This window comes from Sceloporus undulatus, chromosome 1, assembly GCF_019175285.1.
Source record: "Sceloporus undulatus isolate JIND9_A2432 ecotype Alabama chromosome 1, SceUnd_v1.1, whole genome shotgun sequence".
Taxonomy (NCBI): Eukaryota; Metazoa; Chordata; class Lepidosauria; order Squamata; family Phrynosomatidae; genus Sceloporus; species Sceloporus undulatus.
In genome coordinates, this window is record NC_056522.1 from 38,181,251 (window position 1) to 38,206,752 (window position 25,502).

A 25,502-nucleotide genomic window follows, 5' to 3' on the forward strand; every position below is an offset into this window, starting at 1 on the left:
CGGAGGTTTCTGGGCCCAAACCTGAGACTTAGGCACTGTCAGAGTGTCAAGGGTTAAAACACAGCACACAGGGAAATGCTTGATGTGTGTGTGTTTGACCATGAGCATTCAGCAGAAGGCCAAGGTTGATTAACACAGCTGATGCTCATTGGCTCAAGGACACTTTAGTGTTTAGATGCACGTAGCCAGGGATGATGAAACAATGTGTCTGGATTACACAGGGGACACTTGTCATGGTTACACACCTGAACTCACTGGGTTTGGGAGACCACATGGTCTGGAGTCTATATAAACCCAGGGGTTGGAAGTGATAGCTTGTGGGTTTGTAGTAGCAGTTGGTTTGGTATGCGTTGTGGAGTTTGGAGAGATCTGTATTTGTATTATAGCACTGTGAATAAAGAGCACTTCGGGAGACTTATCCTCTCTGGTGGTTTATCGGAAGAAGTCTGGCATCGGTTTGCTGTGTGTCCCCGGAGGTTCCTGCATTGCTTCAGTTCCTGGAAGACATCCAGCTGCTGTTATCTCAGCTGCCTTTGGAACTACAGTTCTGCTTCTAAAATTGCTAGCTCTGCTAAAAAGGTCTGATTTAACCACAGGGCTCGTTTGAGTTGCTGCAGTGGTTGTTGGACCCCAGCGGTTGTGCTGACAGGCACTGCCCCTGGTGACAACTTTAAGCACTGTGAATTAAGTACCAACCACAGTTGCTCACAGTCTCTCATTCAGGCACACAGAGAGAGAGAGAGGGGGGGGGGGGGGGGGGGGGAGAGGGAGGAAGAAAGAGAGAGAGGGAATGTATGATCTTGGAAATGAAGACAGAAATTCTTAACCAATGGGGCTGTTGTCAGATTGATCTGAAATGAGAGGATTATTTCTTTTCACTTACTTAGAGAGATCAAGGAACATTTAATCTAGGTTACGGGCTTCTAGCTAGCAGAAGGATGCAGATCAGAGAGGAAGGTGAGCCTTGGCACTGCAATGTCAAGGTATAAAGGAGGAAGTTAACTAAGCAAATACATAAAGCACCTGGAAAGTCTTCATAGGGAATTATTATTCCACTAGGTTGGCTGGAAATCTACATACAATCCATTCCTCTTGCCCAGAGTTGAGACCACCAAAATGGAAAAAATTGCACCCACATTTTTGTAGCCAATGTGCATCAAATAGCTAATCCTTCTTAATCTATCTAGTTCCGTGTAAAACACCTAATGCAGCATCCAATTGTTATTACTCTAGGATATTTCCTAAGAACACTTTTGTCAACATTATTTTTTCCACTATGTATCTAAGAAAAAGCTTCCTAAATTGTGGTCATTGTCATTAACTCAATTTCAACTTAAGATGACACTATGGCGGGATATAGACCGCCATATAGTACGTATTCTATACGTACTAGGGTTAGGAAGGGGCGGTGCTTCCGCACCCCCTAACCCTAGTACGTATAGAATACGTACAACATGGCGGCGCCCCTTCCACATGGGGGCCGCCATGTTTACGTACTGGACGCATGGCATCCAGACGTCTCACGACATCATAAAGGCGCTGCAAAAAGAAGCTCCAAAATGGAGCTTCTTTTTTGCTGCGCGCGGGAGCCGCGCGGTTTGGCTGCTGCGGCTCCCACGCGGAGCAAATGGCACCGGCGGGAGACCGCCTCAAAGCGGCGGTCTGTATCCCGCCTAAGAATGAGAGACCTCCAAGAGCCCTGGTCATCAATAGCCCTGCTCCATTCCTGTGAACTCAGAGTTGTGCTTTCTTTGATTAAATTTGCTGAACATTATAACCTTTTCCAGTGAGTGATACCTGTCTCATGATACTCCAAACTAGGTCAGCCTCAGTTTAATCATCTTAGGTTCTAGGGAGAGTTCAAACATAATTTGATCTAGGAACTATTCATCTGTCTTTTTTAGCACACCATGGTATCCATAGAACTCTTTCCCAGTAGCCATATTTCATATATAACACATTCAGGAGTAGCTGTCTTGGCCATTTAACAAATACAAACAAAATCCATCAGTGATAACTTTATTGGCCAACTGAAATGCAAAATATACTTGTTGCAAGCTTTCAAAGCTCCATGGGCTTCTTCATCAGGCAAGATGTTACAAACCAAACAAGAGGGGGAAAAAACAATTGGAGAAGTTAGTCAGATGCCTGCATGTTGTTTCAGTCCTTAAGATGTTATGATGGGGAGGATATCTTTTGCAGGCTGGCTCCTCCTCCTTTTGACCATGCGGCAATAGGGAGATTTTCAAATTTCAGAAAGTTTAAAGTCCATTTGCATCTCAACAGGGACCCCTCTTTTGCAATCCAATATATCTCCATTCCAGTGAGGTCACAGGTCTCTTTGTAGGCAGAGAACAATGGATTCCTCAAGAAGTCTCCATGTTTTTGCATCAGGAACATTTTGGTGATGGAGAGGTAAAACATGAATTCAGTCCAAATTAAAGAAGAAAAACAACTGTTGTACCTTGGTTGAAGTCCCAGTCCACAGGCTACACTTCATGGTTGTGCATTTCAGTTGGCTGAATTTTATTTTATTATTATTATTTTTTTTGTATTTGTTAAATGACCAACACAGCCACCTCTGAATGTTTTCTGTATGAAATACTGCATTGTAGCTGCAACAGGGGAACCTGTGGACTGTGACTTATTATATGATTCCTTCATAGCTGCCCTTCCAAGTTTTAGGAGATTATCAGACGACACTAAAAAGTGAGATCAAAACAGAATAGATGTGTCTATTGTTGCTGCTGTGTGCCTTCAAGTAGTTTCTGACTTATGGTGACTCTCATTTTTGACTTATGGGCTGGAGATTTGCACACAGTCCATTCCACCTAGAATGAGGTCTTCCTCGTTTCCCTAAGGCAAAGCCCTATGGCTGAACCTTATCTGATGATGCTGTGGCTGATTTGTAGCTGTTTTGTCCTCCATCTGTGACTATCACACAACTTTTCATTGATGGGCGTTCCCTGTCAATTGCTGCCAGTATCGCTGCTATAGCATTAGATTTGTGTGTGATAATATCTGGGCTTCAGTCTTGGCATTGGTCAGACATGTGGTATCAGTTTTATCCTCTCCCTCGCTTCCCCTTCTCCCCACTATTCTCAAGCAGTCTGTTTTTTTAAATATATATATTTTCTTTTCTCTTCTCCCACCTAAAGTGCATTGCCAAAATGCCTAAATTGTCTGGAGGGAGGGAGGAAGATAAAGAGAGAGAGAGAAATGCATGCTGGTAAAGCAATGAGGGAGGGAAGTGGGGTCACAGAGCATAATGGAGAGAGTCCAAAACTTGCAATGGCTGATACAGTGTTTGCAGATGTGTGTGATAGGGACTATTCTCAAACTGAAATGTATGTGTTTCTTGTCATTAACATGATTATGGTGAGAATGGGGGGCTCATGTGATAGTCTTCTTCCTAAGTTAGTCATAATTAACAAAATCCTACGCTCCTTAACATAGCCAGAACCTATCTGTATGCTTGGCTCTGCTATTATGTACATTCCTAACATCCTCTACAACATGCTGTAAATTGCAAAAGAGCATTTTTGGCAGCATTTGAAGACAGTTAACTATTTGCATTGGTATGGAGCCCAGAGGATATGCATTATCAGCCCATAAAACAAAATGCATTCAAGTAATGTCAGGATTATGTCATATTCCAAAAAAAGCCAATGTACTGAAATCTGTAACGATCATCATTATCTCATCCTCTTATATTTAGGTGTAGCAGTAGCCAGGATTCTTACTAGGTCAGTATTATCTCATCCTCTTTTATTTTGGAATAGCAAATCTGGATGTCGTAATTGGGCATAGGGCCATATATGTTCCTTTCTGAGTCATCTAATGTAAAACACCGCTTTTCCCAATTATTCTCTGTACAAAGGATGTAATCTACATTAGTAGATATCACATAATTTGAATTCAGTTAATATTTTAACACTAGAATTACACTAGACAGCTTAAGACCAACTCTAGAAATATAAATGCTACCCTGTTTGTCCTCACACCAAAAAAAACCCTACCCCCCAAAAAACTGTTGCATCCCTCTGATTTTATGTTTTATAGTACATATAATCTTTGAAGAATTCTAAAGTTGTTAATGTTTTAACCTGATAAGTTGTTTAATTGCTTTTAAGATAACTTTATATGAGTTTATACATTTATCAAAATTTTGTACAGTTTTAATCTGTATTGTTTTAGTTATGTTGTTAGCTGTCTGCAGTCCCATATTTGGGAGGAAGTTGGGATGTAAATGAATAAAATACTTAATAATTATTAATAATAAAAATGATATAATTGTAAGTAGTCATTGTTGTTGTTATCTCAAGCAACACATATTGCCATCAGATAATAGCATTCTGGAAATAAGAGAAAATCACTGAGTCAGACAGATATAATTGAGGAAGATACACACAGAGATGGTTTAGTCCTTATAAGTTCTCCTCTTCAAGGCAGGCAGGAGATGAATTCAAAGGTAGATCTCTCCGTCACTCATGGAAATGACTGGGGCACAGGGATAGTGGAAGAGAGTTAATGTGCACATAGACATGAAAGCTGGATCCAGTTCAAAGATAATTATATTAGCCTGCATGACTGTTATTGTCATGTGACTTCAAGTCATTTTGAACTTATGGTGACCCTAAGGAAAACTATTCTTGATTTTTTGTTGGCAAGATTTGTTCAGAGAATGTTTTATTTTGCTTTTCTCTGAAGCTGAGAGAATGTAATTTGCCCAACGTCACCCAGTAAGTTTCTATGATGAAGTAAAGATTCAAACCTTTGTCCCTTAAAGTCCTAATCCAATGCTCAAACCACTGCACCACGCTGGTTCTCACTCCTATGAAATAAATTCTAAATATCATTCACCTCACACTTTCCAGCAGTTCTGTGAATTAGGCACGGGACAGACTGCCAAGATACAGCGGTCTGCCAGCGCCCATTTTTGCTTCTCAGGGATGGCACAGCCCCCAAACGGCGTGCCGACACTGCGGAGCAAAAAGAACCTGGAATTTCTGGGTTCTTTGTGCGATGCCACAGTGATGTCATGAGTGCGCTATTGGTGCACTCATGACATAAGCGATGCATAGCACTATGCGGACGCTGCAGGGCACTTACTTCACAATGGCTGCACCCCCGTATACACGGGGCACCACCATTGTTACGCCACCGCCACATAGTAGGGTTGCAGGGCTACTACATGTCCAGGCCAGCCCAAAGCGCTGGTCTGGATCAGGCCACAGATTCTTATGTCTTGTTTTTTTTAATCAGGGATTTTCAACAAGCCATCATCAAATAATGTGAATCTAGCAAAAGTCATTATTAAAATATATTATTTTGAATTGAGCTGATTTTATCATCTGGGTCCTCCTGCAAGAAGGGTCAAATTACAGTTTATAATGATAGACTGGAACAGACTGGGAGCCAGACAGTCCCTTTGGGTGCTATGGCAAGCAGACTGGAGCCTTTCATTTCCACAGAAGCCTGATCTACTCCTGAGGGCCCACTGACAGCATGGGTTACGTCACTGAAGTGATACCAACCCTAGTGATGCCATTGCCCTCTCTCCACCCACCCAGAACAGGGACATTTACTCACTTTTAGTTCTGTGGCACTTTATTTGCTCTCCAAGAACAGTGAAGTTTTATTTTGAGTTGAACTAAAGTAATGAGCCATTGGAAAGCAACTGTATGTTGTTATCCTATATTAGCTCAGTGGATAATTGAAGGACATCAGTCTCCAACATAATTTATATGAATGATAAAACTACCTACTAAAATACATACACAAAGTAAAACAAAGAAAATAATGAAATTTTATCAGCTTCTATAGTGCTCTAACCTTAGGTTCCCTTATGTGTTCTGTTTTGTTCAGCTTTGAAGATGCCCACTAGAGTTGCTTATACCTACATTTCCAAAGACTGAACTTATTGTTTTACTGTATAAGGTTCTGGATTACACTGTATGACAAACATTTACATTTCCTGAAGCCAATCTGAAAACTTTATCTTAGTGGAAACAGAAGGTAGCTTTTGCATTTTTGATTGACCTTTCCACAGGAGGATGCCATGTAAGATGTTTATCATTTAGAATATTAATTGGTTTCTTTTGGTGACTTTCATGGATAAATGTATTCTGTTGCCCTTAAGACACCTTATCAACTCATAAGTTTGTGTTTCTTTCCATCACTTTGCTTGGGACCTCTTTGTCTTGAGTGTGGAATTAGTTACAGTTAATTAGTTAATTAATGGTATGCTTGTATATGCAGCTTTTAAGGCATTAGATTTGCTTCTACTCTTTTACGTAAGAGTTCTAGAAATAGCCCTGAGGGAAAAGCTTTGTCTCCATGCCACCACCCTCCAAGGTTTGGCTGATGAGGACACAAGAGATAGCCTTCTTGGTGGATGCTCCTAAGCTTTGGAACTACATCCCAATGGATGATCTATCTCCTGTCTGCTGGCTGGCAGGCAAACACATTTTTAAAATAGACCTTCAACCTTAACTGATGAGAGCAGAATGATATGCAATTAGGTGTGCTGCTTTTAGTATGTAATATATATTTTAAGTGTTTGAATTGTATTAATATTAACAATTTAAAATAAGTATTTTAATTAGATACATGTTCTAATGCTTTTTAAACTTTTGTGCTTCATACTGTTTAAGATGTTCTGTTTTCATTTATATTGGAAGCCACCTTAAGCCCCATTTGGGAGAAAAGTACAGTAGCTTACACGTGGCATGTCTCCATACCATGTGAGCTCACAATCCAGTTTGTTAGGCTGGGAATATTGATTTTGAAAGTTATTGTACTTCGCTGTATAGCCAATACAGCTACAACTGAATATGTTTTTTAGATGTGAAGATACTGTATTTTAGCTGCTAAAGGGGAACCCTAAAGAGGGACTGGGACTTCACTGTTTGAGAATTCTACCTTCAATGAAGATAATACTTCACTCACTCTCTCTCTCTCTCTCTCTCTCTCTCTCTATATATATATATATATATATATATATATATATAGTAGGACCACATCTGGCATGTTCTACCAAAACAGCACCTAAAATTTTCCTAATGATAAAGCATAGGGGCTACTCTTGAGAGGGTCAGTGTTCTCTGCCTAACAAAGGAAGTTGTGACCTCACAAGGAATGGAGACATTTTGGATCTCAAAGGAAGTACCTTTATGTATTGCTAAGGGAATTCAAATTTTATCCCCTGGGCACTGAAATGCTTTGTTGCCAATGCCACATGGCAAGAAAGAGCAGGGGCATGCCTGCATAGGTATCCCTCCACATCATCTCACTATAGAATACAACAACATCTTGAAAAAAAATGCAGGCCTATGACTACCATCATTTCCCCCCTCCTGTATGATTGTTAACACTTTTGCCTGAGTAAGAAGCCAGTGGACCTTCAAAAGCTTGCATCATATATTTTGTGCATTTCAGTTGGTCAAATGAAGGTATCACAGGTTTTTTTTTGATGTTATTGTATTATTATTATTATTATTATTATTATTATTATTTTGCTAACATAGAAGAACATACAAGCATGATGTATCTTTGATCTCATATTTCCTTTCTCAGGGCCTAGCAGAACACAGTCATTCCATCGTATTTGGTTGATTATGTACACATATCAATTTCCAACAGTATTGTGCAGTTACTGTTGTTGTGTGCTTTCAAATCATGTACGACTTATGGTGATTCTAAGGGAAACCTATCACGAGGTTTTCTTGCCAAGTTTTTGTCACAGGTGGCTTGTCTTTGCCTTCCTCTGAGGCTGAGAGAGTCTGACTTGCTCAAATTCACCCTGTGGGTTTCTATGGCTGAGTGAGGATTTGAACCCTGGGCTTCAGAGTCATAGTCCCAGACTCAAATCATTACACAATTCTGGCTCTCTGTTTTGTGTTACCTATATTTATTTGAAAAACTGCCAATAAAAATTGGGAGGAAGTGTTTATAGAGTTTCTCTAATGCACTTTAGCCTTACCATTTATCATAATCTGCATGGCAAATATTAGTTTATTGGGATGATTAGATGTCTTTTTGGAAACTTACTTGATTGAATGATTTGATGCTGCTTTACAGGAAATCCATTTAGGTTCAGCTACAAGGGGTTGGCTGTTTACATGACAATGATGAGCCTCTCTGAATATAGGCCCATCATGATTTGTCAGAAATATTTTAAAATTATGGTCATTTGCAGATTAATGGTCATATTAGTTGCAGTTTAGGAGCTGGATCAATATTGTAGTCAGAGAGTGGGAGTCTGTATACAGCTTTTTATTGACAAATGAGCTAGGAAACTCTTAGTTTGAAGGTAAGATTTAATGTAATGAAATGATGTTCCTATTTGTCAACAGCATCATCGCACATGTAATGACAGTGTGCATTCATAAGGTTCGCTGTCAGACAAGACAGCAATTAGGAAAGTGAGTTATCTGAGTGATTCACATCAAAATATAAATTACAGCAGCTGACACAGCTTTGGCTTTCTGTTGCATTCTACATTCAAGAAGTTGGCTCTTTTAATGTAAACCAGGATTTCACCTGTAAGTTTAAATAGCTATTGTGACTTTCTTGGGAATCAACACTAATACAGCAAGCTCAAAAAAAGAAAGCACAAAGACATGTATTTCTGCACAAATTCAGAAATAATGATAAGCGTTATCAGTGACTACACTTTTCTCCACTTAAAGCAGTCAGAATGGCATGGGCATTCATTTCATTTAACAATCTCTGATGCAGGTATTAACAGACACTGTGCAGGGTTTGGAACTCTACTTCAGAAATGTATCTTGTCTTTTTCACTTCTCAGCTCTTATCTTATACTTGTAACTGGTGGTTAAAATTAACAATGTAGGCACCTGGTGAATTTGTCTGGGAGAGCATTCCAGCATCTTAGTTCCACCAAGGAAAATCTTTATATTTGGCGATGAAATCTATGAAGGTACTCAAAGCTAGGCATCAGTAAAAGACCTCAATGTACAAATATCTTCATATATGAGTAGACAGATCTTCAGATAACACAGTGCCAGATTAAAAACCCAAATCACAATGTTACCTTAAACTGGGGATTATAGCATTGTTCTCCACAGATGTTTTCATTGATATCACATTCCAAGGATAGACATGCACCTCCACTTCGGTGGTTTGATTGCTGTTGTGCCACACTGCACCGATGGTGAGCCTTACGCAACAAATCATATCCTAAGATAATGCCATTTGGTTGTCCTGGTGATGCCCAGTTAATCTGAAGTGCCCTAGAGCAACAAAAACATTAATGAGTAATATAACTCATAAACTCGGTGCTTTAGTTCAGCTCCCCCTAAAACTCAAATCAGTTCAGCTGTCCTTTTAACATTGCTGCAGTAGAATGGAGCTCTGAATGTGCCAGGATAAAAAAGGTCTCTTCTTGGGAAAGATCATTATAGAACACTTAAATTATGATTCATCCTTTGGCAGAAGAATAGATTTGAACACCCTGATGTGTAATAGACCCTAACATATAATGGAAAAAGGTGCTGTGTTTTAGCCAAGGTAAGGAGCAGAGCTCCACTACAATATTTTTTACTGAGAATAAATTCAGAAAAGTCTCAACTACTTCTTGAAAACTGATATTTCAAATTATTAATTTAATATATTCAAAGTATAAAGTGTCAGAGTCATGGTTCAGACATGGTCCTGCCATATTTTATTGCTGTGTTTGAACATATGTGTGTAATTGCAGGATGATGGGTTATGATATCCTGCTGAAGAGGCTGAGAAAAGTAAAGATTGTGTATGAGGCATGGCCTGGGATAATGACCAGATGTGTGTGTGTGTGGGGGGGAGGTATGAGTTGCCAATTACCAAGATCATTCTTGTGGGAATCCATAGCTTGATACAAAAGGGAAAGAAAGAAGGGCAAGACCTGGGAAAATAATGTTTTGAATTGCTGACAAGCGGGTTGAAGGCATTTCTAATGGGTGAATTGTTTGAATACCAAGTATATTGGTATGACTGGGGAAAATTCCTTAATCCTGACAATAACTACATATTGTGATCACCTCTGATTACTGAATAAAGGTTTTCTGAACTGCTAAGGGCTTGTGTTCCTGAAGTGGAGTTACCCTGTATATTACCTAGATATAGCATTAGTATTGCTATATTACTCAGTTGGCTAGGTTTACCTAAGTTCTAGGGAGACCTCCCAGTGCTTCTTTGGAACATTTGTTGGCTTAGATTCCAAACTTTTATTATACACACACACACACTATAGCCCTTATAGGAGCTGAGATATGGGGCAAAACATGCAGTCGCTATTCTATCCAATTATTCATCACTGCCCCTCTGTGAATTTAACTAGTGACAGAAATCTTACACCTATGACTAGCATTTTAAAAACAAAAACAAAACAACATTATAGAAATGTAATTATAGACTATACCTATTCTTTCCCAGTTCTCTGGGTCAATGTTACAAAATTCGCTTGTGCAGGTGAATGTTTAGTTGAGGCCTTTTTGCAGAGCTAATTGCAACAATTGCACAGAAGAGAAGGGAGCCATTGGAATGAATGGGGTAAGGAAAATGAAGCATAATAAAAGCTGCTAGTACAAGAAACACATTAATATTTAAGATGTCATGGCCTTGGTTATTTTCATTGACTTGATTTGCATCATAAAATAATAACAAAAATTTTATTTATATCCCGCTTTTTGGTAAGACAATCAAAGTGGCGTACATTATTAAAATCTTCTTCTTCTTGGCTTTACTTCGTGAATGAAGATTCAAGAAGGATTCATCCGTGCTTTCTACAAGCGTGTTGATGACGTTGGATGTATCCTTTGAGCCTGTGCAATGGATTTTTCTGGTGGAGCGCAGCATGCACAAAACTGGCCTCACCCTTTAAACCAGAGGTTCGGCTGCTGAGGCCTTGACAAGCATGGACGGTGGCAGCGAGGTCCTTGGGTCGTAGGTTTGATTAGAGTTTCCTTCTCTTAGATGGTTGACCTTACAAGGTTAGACGAGCACCATCTGCCCAGGTATGGGATTAGAGTTTTCCTTCTCCTAGGATGGTTGTCATAAGACTAGAGAGCCCATCTTGCCCTTTGGTGCTCTTGGTCAGACCCTTCGGTTGTGACCTGTCTGGCATGCAAGGCCCTGCCAGTGGCTATTATACCACCACCAGCATAGCTCACAACTTCATTAGGGTACGTAAGCCTCTCCCCCCACATAGTCAGAGCATAGCTGGAGGGGAATAGGAGGCCGGAAGATGACAGTTAAGGAGAGAGAAGCCTCTTTCTTCAGGCTATCCCTGGTGGAGCTGGGTCTGCCTGATCACTCCCTCTCAGGCCAGAAGATGACAGTTAAGGAGGGAGGAGTCTCTTCCTTCAGGCTATCCCTGGTGGAGCTGGGTCTGCCTGATCACTCCCTCTCAGGCCGGAAGATGATTTTAATACTATTATTAAAATAGTACAACAATATATACATAATATCCCCTCCCTAAAAAGAATTAAACAGTTAAGGATTAAAATGACATAAACATTAAAATCACTAAAATCAAAGACGGTAAGCGAAATCATAGTATATGTGAGAGAGATCATTTTGGCCTAGTACTATTCTGGGAAGGCCTGCCGGAAGAGATCTGTCTTGACAGCTTTCTTGAAGCTATCTAAGTTGGTAATTGGATGGATCCCATCCGGCAAGCTATTCCACAGTCTGGGAGCAGTTGCAGAGAATGTCCTCTGGGAGGTCACAGTCAATCTGGTCTTTATGGGCTGCAATAAATTCCCCCCTGAGTGCATAGGGCAGATTATACAGAAGAAGGCGATCCCTTAGATAAGTTGGGCCCAAGCCAAAGGTGCCCAGAAACTAATAGGCAGCCAATAGAGTTACTTTAATATTGGTGTTATGTGGTCACTCCTAGTTGTTCCGGTTATCAACCTGGCTGCCATGTTCTGTACCAGTTGGAGTTTCCGGACTAGGCACAAGGGTAGGCCCATGTAGAGCGCATTGCAAAAATCAAGTTTTGAGGTTAGCAGTGCATGACTTGACAAAGCAATGGCATGGTACAGACTGGCCTTTTGCACCATGCTGGAGCCGATTTTAGGGTTAGGGAGTGCACACAAACTGCACGCCCCCTAACCCTAGTACGTGTGGGGGCTGCCATGATTACACGGTCCCGCCCACACATCACACACATTGGTGGCATCAGAGCTGCACAGTGTCCAAGTGGTGCTGTGCAGCTGTGATGCCACCGCACCATCGTACAGCTTTGCTGTGTTGCAGCTGTGCAGCAAAAAGGAGCTGCTTCTAAGTGCTGCTTTTTTGCTGCACAGTGGTACTGTGCAATTTGGTTGCTGCTGTAACATTGCGCAGCAAAGAGAGGCAGCCCCAGCCCGCCTTTTTCAGGCAATATATACCACGCCAATATTACACATTGCCATTGGACTTACAGGAAAATAAAATAAAACAGAAAAATCCGATAACCTCCCCCCCCCCCCCCCTGCACACTGTGTTTCTGGGTTTTTTTTTTTTTATGTTAAAGTCTGATACATGACAAAAAGAGCCATCTCCATTAGTTTTTTGCTATCTCTTCATCTCCCTTTATCTTACTTTGCTTGGCACTGCCCCTGCTACCATCTCCTCCACCATTTTTGTCTCCCTTTCCCCCTGCACTTTATCTCACAGAATTGTCAACACCACTGCCTTACTGCCTACTTGCCTTCTCTCTATTTAAAGTAGCATTGGCATTTTATGGAGCTGCAAAGGATAGGCAGAAGTACAAAGCTACTGGCGGAGAGAAAAGAGAGTGGGAGGTGCAACACCGGGCACATGGGAGAGAATCACTGCACAGATGCCAAAAAAGGTAAGCTATGGGAAGGGAGGGACAGCAGGAGATATACTGGTTGGTTAAGGTACAAGAGATGAAAGGAGGAGCAGCATCAGGTGAGGAAAAGGAAGGGAAAAGAGGGAAGGAAGGGTGACAGATCCAGTGGCAGGATTCAAGGAGCAAGCATGATACGCACAAGGTAAGGCCTCTGAAGATACCATGGACAGCCAAAAAGACAAACAAATTGGACCTAGAACAGAAAAAGCTGGAAATCTCCCTGGAAGCCAAGATGATTAAGACTGAAAATCATAACAAAGCACAACTCATTGGAAAAGATAATAATGCTGGAAAAGGTGGAAGGATGCAGAAAGAGAGAAAGAACACATGCTAGATGCATGGACTCTATTACGGAGGTAACGGATATGAATTTACAAGACCTAAGCAGAACAATGGGGGATAAGTAGTCTTGGAGATGTTGATTCACATGAGTCAGGATGGGCATGAAGGTGGTTAAAAACAAAGGCCTCTGTAGCCATGTGAGCACTGGGAAACACAGAGCCATAACATCCACTGGGTGACTGGGATTACACCTGACAAATTTTACCTATACAGCACCTGCACGTTTTCCCAGATGTAACAGTATGCAGGCTTCTTGAGAAACTATTTTCTGCTTAAGAAAGGGGCAGGTATAATCAGAAAGGACATAAACAGCCAGGATCTTATTTTTTCTGTTGCTAATGGCATTCACATTTTATTGCCTGGATTTAATGGCGCTTTGCTTGTCAGTCCCCTTATAGCCAGAGGGGAATGGTCTCTGCCCACACCAATAGCCTTCCAGACCTTCTTAACTGGTAACAAATGCAACATCTTCAGACAAAATGTAGGCTTGTGACTCTAACATCATTGGTTTTTTCAAAATTTTCCTGTACAATTTTTAACACCTTTGATGAAGAAATCAGTGATGTTTCAAAAGCTTGCATGATCTCATGAATTTTGGTTGGCCCAATAAAGGTGGGTTTTGTGTGTGTGTGTGTGGATTTTGGAATTTGTTGTATTTTGCTGTATGGCTATCACAACTACCCTTGAATAAATTTTCTGGATTAAGGTAAACAAAGTCCTGTTCAGATCAAATATCATCCACACTTGTTTTTGTGGAAAGAAAGAAAGTATTGAAAAGTCAATATTCACATTGAATATTGTAGTGATTTCATAAACTCCCTGTTTCTTCTCTTTACAGTGGATGAGGGAAACGTGATAAAATATGGGACGTATGTACAGCCAGCTTTCGTGCAATAAAAATGCCTTCTTTCCATGGTTTCTGTAAGGAGTTTATGTTTGCCTAGGATAAAACTGGCAAAAGGGGTATAAAAGAAAAGACATCCAAGAAAACACCAGTGATAGAGTTAAAGCCTCTAAAGCCCTTAGGGGAAATATACAGCTCTACAGTAGTTCTAAAGGCCTAATTTTTTCTGCTAGGCATGCCCATAGCAAAGACAGGTTCTGAAATGTCCACTTTCAAAACCAAAACTACTATCATTTTGAGGAATGCATTATTTAGCACATTTGTGTCCTCACAACTCAGAAACTAATTAAGCTGAGAGAAAATAGCTTTCTTAAGACTACCAAGACTAGTGTGTGTCCAAGTGAAAGACCAAGAAACTATTTGAAAAGATACTTGCTCTGTATAGGCTTCCAGTGTAGATTAGAAAAACAAATTTGCTTTTCAATCCTCCCCCCCCCCCAAAAAAAAAAAAAGGAGATTGCTAGAGAATTTGAAATGGCTGGTTCCAGCAATTTGAGTTCTAAGAATTTTTTTAAAAATTGATAAATAGTTTATTTTCTCTTAAATGTCTTTGCTAAAATTTTGTAGCATAAGATTGGTATGTATATCATATGTATATTTGCTCTAAAGGCAGAATTTCCTAAGTTCCTGAATTGCCCTCTATTTTTCAACGTAGTAATAAATAAAAGAGACATTATCAGAGAAAGAGAAGGACATTTTTACCCAAGCACTCAGAAACATGTGCCTTGTATATAGAATCATAGAATCATAGAATCATAGAGTTGGAAGAGACCACTAGGGCCATCCAGTCCAACCCCCTGCCATGCAGGAAATCCAAATCAAAGCATCCCTGACAGATGGCCATCCAGCCTCTGTTTAAAGACCTCCAAGGAAGGAGACTCTATCACCCTCCAAGGGAGTGCATTCCATTGTCGAACAGCCCTAACTGTCAGGAAGTTCCTCCTAATGTTCAGGTGGAATCTCTTTTCCTGCAGCTTGCATCCATTGTTCCGGGTCCTGTTCTCTGGAGCAGCAGAAAACAAGCTTGTTCCCTCTTCAATATGACATCCCTTCAAATATTTAAACAGGGTGATCATATCACCTCTTAACCTTCTTTTCTCCAGGCTAAACATCCCCAGCTCCCTAAGTCGTTCCTCATAGGGCATGGTTTCCAGACCCTTCACCATTTTTGTCGCCCTCCTTTGGACACGCTCCAGTTTCTCAATGTCCTTTTTGAATTGTGGCGCCCAGAACTGGACACAATATTCTAGGTGGGGCCTGACCAGAGCAGAATACAGTGGCACTATTACTTCTCTTGATCTAGACACTATACTTCTATTGATGCAGCCTAAAATAGCATTGGCCTTTTTAGCTGCCGCATCACACTGTTCATTCATGTTCAACTTGTGGTCTACTTGGACTCCTAGATCCCTTTCACACGTAGTTTCATTCAGCCAGGTGTCACCCATCCTATATCTGTGCATTTTATTTTTCCGCCCTAAATGCAATACCTTACATTTCTCTGTGATGAATTTCATTTTGTTAGCTTTGGCCCAGCTTTCTAGTCTATTCAGGTCATTTTGAATCTTGATCCTGTCCTCTGGGGTATTAGCTATTCCCCCTAATTTGGTGTCATCTGCAAATTTGATAAGTATGCTCCCAATTCTGTCATCCAGGTCATTGATAAAGATGTTGAATAGCACTGGGCCCAGGACAGAGCCCTGTGGGACCCCACTGGTCACTTCTCTCCAGGATGAAAAGGAGCCATTGTTGAGCACCCTCTGGGTTCGGCCGGTCAACCAGTTACAAATCCATGTAACAGTTACTTTGTCTAGCCCACATTTTACCAGCTTGTTTGCAAGAATGTCATGGGAAACCTTGTCAAAGGCCTTAGTGAAATCAAGATATACTATGTCCACAGCATTCCCTTCATCTACCAAGCTAGTAATTTTATCAAAGAAAGAGATTAGGTTTGTCTGGCATGACTTGTTTCTCTGAAACCCATGCTGACTTTTTGTGATTATGGCATTGCCTTCTACATGTTCACAGACTCTCTGTTTAATGATCTGCTCCAGAATCTTTCCTGGTATTGATGTCAGACTAACTGGACAATAATTGTTGGGATCCTCTTTTTTCCCCTTTTTGAAGATGGGGACAATGTTTGCCCTCTGCCAGTCTGCTGGGATCTCTCCTGTTTTCCAGGAGTTCTCAAAGATTATTGCCAATGGCTCCGATATTACATTTGCCAGTTCTTTTAATACCCTTGGATGGAGTTCATCTGGTCCCGGAGACTTAAATACATTTAGATTAATAAGGTGTTCCTCTACTATCTCTTTACTTATTCTGTGCTGAAATTCCCCTATTCTGTCCTCTGCTCCATTATCCTCAGGTTGAGCACCCTTTGCCTTTTCTGAGAAGACTGAGGCAAAGAAGGTGTTGAGTAATTCTGCCTTTTCTCTGTCTTCTGTTAGCATATATCTTTCATTCTTATTCAACTGTTTCCCCTAGATTAAGTTATACAATTTTATTTACTTAATTGTACCTCTATCCTTGCTATTATGTGTGTTTTAGTCATGGTGATAACTTGTGTATATTTTAATGTAATTTTAATTGTTTTTAGATTATTTTAACGGCTTTAATTTTTTTGTATTTTTTTTTAATTATCTGTGTACTGCCTTGGGTCCCTTCTGGAAGAAAGGCAGCAAACAATGAAATGAAATAAAACATTATATTTATCTTTTTCTTAACTTCTATCCAAAATCCCTGAACATATGGGCATTCCCACCACATAGGTATATAAATATCGTTCATTCCACATCCATGCCATCATTTAGATTGGAATTTACCATTTATAATTGCCATTTGATGAGATGTTCTGTACCATCTACCAGGTATTTTCATTTGTTTTTCTTTTACATTTATATATTTATTTTTAACAATTTCTTATAGCAACATTTTAATTTTTTCTCTATAAGTAAATCTCTTTTCTAATTTATATTGGGCTATAAACATATCCTTATACAAGGATTTTATTTATGTATTGCATGAATACATACTTTTGGGGCCTAAATCCAATTGCTTCTTCCAACTAAAACAGATCTATTAAATTAACTGATGAAATAATAAGTCAATATATAGATAAATCCTATAGGTTGATGACATCTGTTCTGGTCAAGAGATGTTGTTGTTACATGCCTTCAAGTCAACTTTAACCTAACGGCCATATGAATGAGAGACCTCCTAGTCACCCTATGCTCAAACACCCTGCTCAGGTCTTGCAGACTCAGGACTATGACTTCCCTGATTGAATCTATCACACAAGTCACTGAATAGTTGCATTCGGGTTCTGACTTCATTTCTGCAACATTTTACTGTTGCTTTTCATCTGTCTTTAACTTCTTGAAGAGCTTCCTGTGCCATCCATTGAGGTTTTTCTTTCTTTCTGGCTGCACATAGTGTCTGTGCATTTCTCCCTGACCATGTTCCTGGCTTCAGTCCAGAGTTTTTCTGGCTCCCAATCATTTAAGCTTTACACTGCAAATCTATTTTTACATTATCTTTGGGCCCGAACAGAGAGGCCAAAAGCAAACTGCTTCAGGTCACTTTGGAGGTATGCTGTTTAAATGACACACATTTTAAGGGGCCAGAAGCTGCACCAAAGCTGCTCACCAGTCCTTAGGACTGGAGCATGGCTTTGGTGCCTCTTAGGACACATGCACATTTAAACAGCATACCTCCAAAGTGACCTGAAGCAGCTTTATTTTGGCCTGTCTGTTTGGGCCCTTTATATGCTTCAGTTTGTATTTTGGCACAATTATTAGGTTAATATTCTTCTTTATCTTTATTTTTATTTTTGATATTAGCAGTTCATGGTCTGTTTCACAGTTTGATTCTGGTCTTGTTTTTGCAGACAGAATTGACCTTTTCTATCTTCTGCTTCCAATTATATAGTCTATTTAATTTCTATATTGGTCATCAGGTGATGTCCTTGTATATACTCGCCTCTGGTTCCTTGAAGAGTGGGTTTGCGATGAACAAATGGTTCAGTCAGTCACTCTCCTGCACTTTTTGATCCTTGGCCATTTTTATTATAGTCTTTAATTCTGCTCTGTTTCCTACTTTTGCATTCCAATTGCCTATGATTAACATGTCCTCTTTTGGTGTGTGATCAGTTTCCTCTTGGACTCCAGCACAGAATCTTTCTATTTCATCTCTTTCTGCTTTTGTAGCTGGAGCATAAAGTCGGATTATGGTTATATTAATGGGTTTTCCCTGAAATCTTATTAATATTATTTGGTCAGACTTTGCATTATATTCTTTGACTGCTTTTGTCACATCTCTCGTCACTATTAAAGTCACACCATTTCTTCTTATATTTCCATTTCATGAATAAACACTGTTTAATTGTCTCATTCAAAATGTCCCATTCCTGTCTATTCTAGCTCATCCATCCCAAGAACTGCAACGTAGAATAACTTTGTGGGATTAATGTAGAGAAGCTGTGAAGGAACTTGTGGGACTAGTATAGTGTTGGTCTTCTTGGAAGCCCTATCTGTCAACTTCCATAAGTTAGATATTTTCTCAGACTTCCCCAGGAGACTCAGGAGGTAACTACAGATGACATCCTTGCAGTATATCCAGCTACAAGTTTTCCTGGATACATCTCCACTCATTCCCATGCTCTCTGCCAACATGGACATGGCTGTGTTGGGGGGGACTATGGGGCAAATTAGATGGGCAGGAAGGAGTGGCCAGAAGCCAGGGGGCATGGTGAACACACACCACGGCCCCCTCTTGCCATGGTCCCAAAAGGAGTGGAAAGATCCACTCCTTCTGGGGCAGGTTTTGGCACTGCCTCAGGATGGCTTCTGGGCACTCTGAGGGCATGCATCATGTAAATGTCATGCTCCCAAAATGGCCAAAAGCTGTCCCCATCTGCCCATCTGTTTCGGGATTATATTCCTGTGATGATCCTTACATTCTTTTTTAAGTTGAGGAGATTTTGTTCCTTGCACAATTAGAACAGAATTCTGAACTCCACGACAACAAAAAAGTTAAGTTTCAATATTGTAACTTTGGCATATACCATCACAATTCACCATGAGGATGCAAGCCTTGATTTGACCCACACTTTGCTGTAAATGCACTATGAACAAATTGTGCATGGTCAATTATGTTCATAATTGGTACAACCATTTCCCCATTACCTGTCATAGGAGTGTGTGAAAACTGGACTGTCAGCATTATATAATTTTGGCAAGCCAGACAAAGGTAGGCTCCTTAGAGTTCACTCAAGAGAAGCACAGACATAATTTCCCCCCACTAAAAAACTAAGATTTTAGTGTGCTTAACTTTAGCTAGATCATTTTTGAAACCATTATAGCTCAATTACATGGCTGCTATCAGAATACTTGGTGACAAAGTAAATTAACATTCATTTAAAGTTAGAGAGTTATGTTCAGGCAGCCACAGCTGAGATAAACTTTGACATCTTTACAGAATACAATAACACAGTGATCTATTATTTCACTACCTTGAGGTATAAACAGAGGAACACATAACAATAACAATCTATAGAGGAAGAATTAATGTCACCTGTGAAGGGATAACTTCACAGGTTACTTGTAGAGTCACCATTATTATTCTGAAGTCTTCATCTGACTTGCTGAATTAATGCCATAGTCTGTTGAAGACTATTTTATATTCACTGCATACTCAGCTCAAGGGGAAAAAATCTCACATATAAATGATTTACTGACAAACATGTAAAAAGAGAAGAAAGAAAGAAAGAAAGAAGGAAGGAAGGAAGGAAGGAAGGAAGGAAGGAAGGAAGGAAGAAAGAAAGAAAGAGTGTTAAACCCCCAAATGGAGACTTGATGTGCATCTCTGGCTACCATCTTAGAGCTAAACACATAAATGGTAAGTAAAAACATTATTTCATGTAGTATTTTTGACATGGTATGATTCATATTGAGAAGGGTTTTGGAGGGGGGAACTTTTGTACATGTTAAAATTAAGATATAGTCAAATACCAAATAAACCCCAAGTGGTCTATTTAAATTAGTGGTGAATTCAGATCAGACTTCAGACATCTCTCTAAAGCAGGGGTAGGCAACCTGCGGCCCGCGGGCCGGATGCGGCCCGGCAAGGCCTTGGGACCGGCCCCAGACCAGTCCTGCCGCCGATTGCCGCCGGGACCTTTGGGGGGCAATTGTCTATAGAAGCCTCAGAAACATGCATTTATATTAACATTTTTTAAAAAATCAGCAAATTTTTTCACGTGTCCTCCATTTTTTTAAAAAAAGTGTCATCCATTTGAAAATTTTGTCCTACATTTGTCCTGGTTTATTTATATATTTATTTTTTTTAAAAAAAAAAAATATTTATTTATTTATTTTTTGGCTTCGGCCCCCCCAGTTGTCTGAGGCACAGCAACCCGGCCCCCAGCTCAAAAAGTTTGCCTACCCCTGCTCTAAAGTCTATGTCTGTTTCTGGAAGTTTCATTAATATTAAGGAAATGTGGGGAAAGTAATATGTGGTACGATGATGGACCTAGCCTGACCTAACCCTGCTCTGTTCCTGACATCTAACATTTGAGGAAACATCTCAATATTAACTGGATTACAATATGTGTACATTGAACAATCCAATATATGATGAATACATCAAAGCCTTCTGCTGTTAGATGGCAGATTGGCCATGGTAACTAACCCTTCAGAAGAAGGAAGAATATCCTCTTGTCCTAAAAATGTTCTGTATCTAAAGTAGTTATGTTCAACTATTGTGTCCAGTCTCCAAGGAAGTCCCTACCACTATAAGTAAGGTAGATGCCTCAATCTTCAGATTTTGTGGGTCACAAAAAGGCAGCAAATTGTTAATTACAGTGGGCCATTGGTATCCGCTGTGTTTTTGTTCTAGGGAGTTTATCACATACCTTCAGTTCAAGTCTGGCACATAAATATGCCTATGTTGGGCATTTCCACTTTGGTCCAGCTTGGACAGAAACTCTGTCTAATTCAGACTTGACTATTGTAGCCAAGGCAGAATGCTGAGCCACATTAAACACATAGCCTTCCTTCAAACTGGAGAATCTCCTCTGCAGTTGGTAAGGTACTAAAAACTGCTATCCACTAACACCTTTTCAGATATCTTAGTTCATGTGTGTGTGAGAAAAGAGAAAGACACAGTGAGTGCTTTGCAGGTGTGTTGATTCCCCCTTTTATGAATAAACTAAACTAGTTTGGCACCTAACTCTGGATTTCTTTGGGTTCAGAACCAACCATAATCACAAACAAAATCAAGCACCTCAGCAGATGGGCATCCAGCCTCTGTATAAAAACCTCCAAAGAAGGAGACTCCATCACAGTCTGAGACAAAATTTAGCACGTCTCAATGTGCAGCTTTGATGTGAGAACCTTCTGGGTTTTTTTTCCCTACACCAATTTCTCAAGGGGATAGGAACTTCAACTTCAATCCAATTTGGGAAGTATGTGAATTCCCATCCCATCCATACTAGAACTCCATATTATTCCTAAAACATTCATTTCCCTCTTTAGTCCCTCTCAAAATGGTGACAGGAATTGATACAACATCACTTAATGGGACCATTTTGAGGGGGACTAAAGAAGAAATCAGAGATAGTTGGGCCTGTTATGGAGGGAATAAGGCCTGTGGTAAGAACGGAAAAGAGCTCCTGGAACCCATACATTTCCCCCCCTCTGTTTTAGGCCAGTTGTGAGTGATGAGTATAATGATATAGCCTTATAATATTTGTTAAAAGTCACATTTCCCCAGCATATACCATACACAACTGCAACTAGGTTCAGCAGTGGAAAAAGCTATTATAGTTCAAAGTGTGCATGTTTGTTTGTTAATCTAATCTAATTAATATAACAACATAATATAACAGAATGTAACATAATAATATGACAAAACCCCTCTATAGAAGCTTGCCAAGAAAACCCCATCATAAAGTTGCCTGTGTATGTTGGAAACTACTTGAAGGCACACAACAACAATATATAATGTGTCTCTATATACATACATGCATGCATACATACAAATGTGTGTGATGCATAAACAAAACAAACAGCACTTCTTAGAAGTTTGTTCTCTCATTCCCAGAAGCTTCTTACTAACATTTATAACTAGATATGTTTATAAATATATGTATTTATAATATATACACACCTCTGTAAATGTAGATATATGAATGATAATTTGGCACAACACATACTGCAGGGGGTGTTTTGTATTGCTATCCACCCTTGTGACACTCATGTAGAAGTCAAATCTTTTTCCCCATTGGCAGATATGTATTAAAATGTCTTCTTGTTTATACAATATGTTATTTTCCCCTTGAACCTATTCCTTGATGGAGGATAAATAAGAAAAATTCATATGCAGGCAAGCACCTGCTGGAGCTGTCAGCTGTAGTGTTTGTCATATTTCAATCAAAGTTGAAGCCAGCCAGCTAGCCATTTTTATACTGCATAGTCCCTACATACTCAAGGACCAGAATTAATGAATTAGCTATTGATTAAATTCCACTCTAGCAAATCCACCGTGGCAAATAAATGAACTACCCAGGGCACGTGTAGGCCACAGCCAGACATGTCCGGGCAATCGATCAGTAGTTAGTATTCTTTTGGGATATAAGAACAGCTGATGATAATATGACATGTAAGGGAAGGCAATGGTAAAAGTCTGTTTCTGGCTGAGCAGCTTATGACATCTGGAAGCTAGTTTTGATCTTTCTGCGTTTGTGTGTCATGACATTTTTAGTTTGTATATAATAAAACAGACATACCGAAGTATTTACTATACTACAGACAAAGACATACAACTATGAAAGCCAGGGGGAAAATAGAGGTTCTAGAATTGAGTTTTTATCATTGAATGAGCTTTGACTAGATCTGTTTATGTGACTGAAAAACAGAAAGATTAATTTCACTTTGCAATTACATTTTGCAGAGACAAGTAACAGAATTCATCAAAAATGTACAGAGTGCATTTTGAATAACTGCAGATCTAAATCTGTTATGTTGCTGTTTTTCTAAAGTTTCAGATGTTAGATTCCGAATTTTTTTAAAAGAGACATCTCTTAATCTTGAAAGAAAGAAGCTAAGTACTTCTGACAATGCCAGGACTCTAACAATCCCATCAGCACTAACACACACACACTGCATGCTGTTTTATTGTTGTAATGTATATAAACATTTTGGCAATGGAAACCCATTAGTTATAGCCTCTCTTTTGGAAATGTTGGCATCAATGGATCTTTATTTTAAAAAAAATTAATCCATTTGTTACTATTCAATCTCCCCCTCCACACCCAGTCTGGCACTATTTTGCTTGTGGGGAGATCTGTATTAAAAGAAAGATGAAGATGTCCACAAAATAGTAAATAAACCTGTTTGCATAATCATTAGGGATGTCAAAGTCCTGTTGGATTTGATTTCCAGTGAACATCAAAACCAATTCATAACATTTCTCCTTGATCTTGTAATATCCAATTCAACATGTGTAGCTATTCCCAACATGGAGAGGCCTAGGTTGTGCTTAGTTGTCATGTAAGTGTTATATATGATGCAGCTTGCAGAAGAGAAAAAGTGGCAATATCAAGTTGAATGCACAGGGATTCAAAACCAGACTTTGAAAAGAATGCTTCAGTGTTAGAACACATATTTCCACTACTGGAATGTAAGTGTCTGACATTTTTAATTTTGGGGGCTATAAAGAATCGTGGGACTCTAGAGGGACACTTTCAGACTACAGTACTAGGTCACGCTAAGCCCACTGTACACTACACAGTTAGAGGACTTTGATTCCAGTTTATTTACCATGATTACTTCATGTGGAATCCACAGGTTTGTATTTTGATGAGGCAGTAGAACTCTCTGGCAGCGAATTCTGAATATTCCTCCCTAAATAGCAAATGTCAAGATTCCATAGGATGGAATTATTATGTGAATGGGCTCCATGACATTTAAAATGCAATCATAGTGCTATGATTGTGTGACATGAAAGGGTCCTTGGAATAGACAGAACAATGTTCTAATTCAGCAGAAGGCAGATTCTTATGTGTATGTATAAATAAACTGAGAAGATATTTTATTTGTCACCCTGAGCTCTTGATTTAAAGAAAAATAGAAATTTCAATACCTTGGGCCAAGGACATGAATCTGTGGTGCTGATAGCTCCTTTGGTTCATCTTCCACAGTTGTAATTTGGGTTCCATTACTTATCACACATGCATATACTGTGCAAACTTCAACCTAGAATAGTTAAGAAGAAAGAATGGAGGGGGGGATGATATTTTTAACAGTTTTGTAATTGATGTTAAAGTATGATTCCAGTTGGATTCAGAGATCAGTATGATGTCAGGGACTTCCATTCTAAGGAGTATGATTGTTAAATACTGTTAAACCTTCAGACCTGATCTTATTCAAATACTACAGCAATTCTAGTTGCTGTGTTGTGGAATTGAGACAAACACAATAATCCAGATTTATGCACTACAACTCAATATGCTGGATTTTTAAAAGGCATGTATTTTTTATAGATTTTTGTGGGTTTTTCAGGCTATGTGGCCATGTTCTAGAAGAGTTTCTTCCTGATGTTTCACCAGCATCTGTGGCTGGCATCTTCAGAGAATGCTTGTTTGGAAAGGACTTGGATGTATATATTGTGTGACCTGTCAGGAAGAAAATCTTCTAGAACATGGCCACATAGCCCGAAAAACTCACAAAAAACTATGGCTGCCGGCCATGAAAGCCTTTGATTTCACATGTATTTTTTCACAGTTAGCTAGCCTTGGATACATCTGACATAGAAAGAAATAGGATAGAAACTGTCACATCACCAGTTTGCTCCTCTCCTTGTGATGGCATGGGTATCCTTTACATGGACATCACAAGACGTTTGAGGTCAAACAAGTTAATCAGCTAGCCTAGTCTAGTTGAGACAGATATCTGAGCAAAATATATAATCTGAACTGGCCCAATATGATCTGGCCCTCCGTACCTATTTCATAGCATTATGCTGAGCATAAATATGAGATAAAACACAACTAGGGACCCTGGGCTGCTTATGGCCTTTGGAAGAGTCCCATGTAGCCTTTGATTCACCTTTGATTTTTTTTAATAGTAATAGTAATAATAATAATAATAATAATAATAATAATAATAATAATAATAATAGGATTTATTTATATACAGCCCAATCACTGGGAATCCGAGTGGTTTACAACAGAGGGGATAATAGATGGTTAAAAAAAATCAGTCAAACTCTTACACACTTTAGGGAGTGTCATGCCTCCAGAGCATCTTTGATGCTCTTGAGACATATATTTAGTTAAGATTATATTAGGTTTTCTATGTATTAGTTTAAGAGGGGAAATACAGATCTATA

General features: G+C 39.5%; 1 protein-coding gene across 1 annotated transcript in view; it reads right to left on the minus strand.

Moving 5' to 3' along the window:
- USH2A (usherin) overlaps positions 1-25,502 on the minus strand; it is a 665,459-nt gene that overhangs the window by 170,429 nt on the left and 469,528 nt on the right. The window contains 2 exon segments of the mRNA XM_042475774.1: positions 9,059-9,257; positions 24,255-24,367. Coding sequence (XP_042331708.1) covers positions 9,059-9,257; positions 24,255-24,367 — 312 coding nt within the window.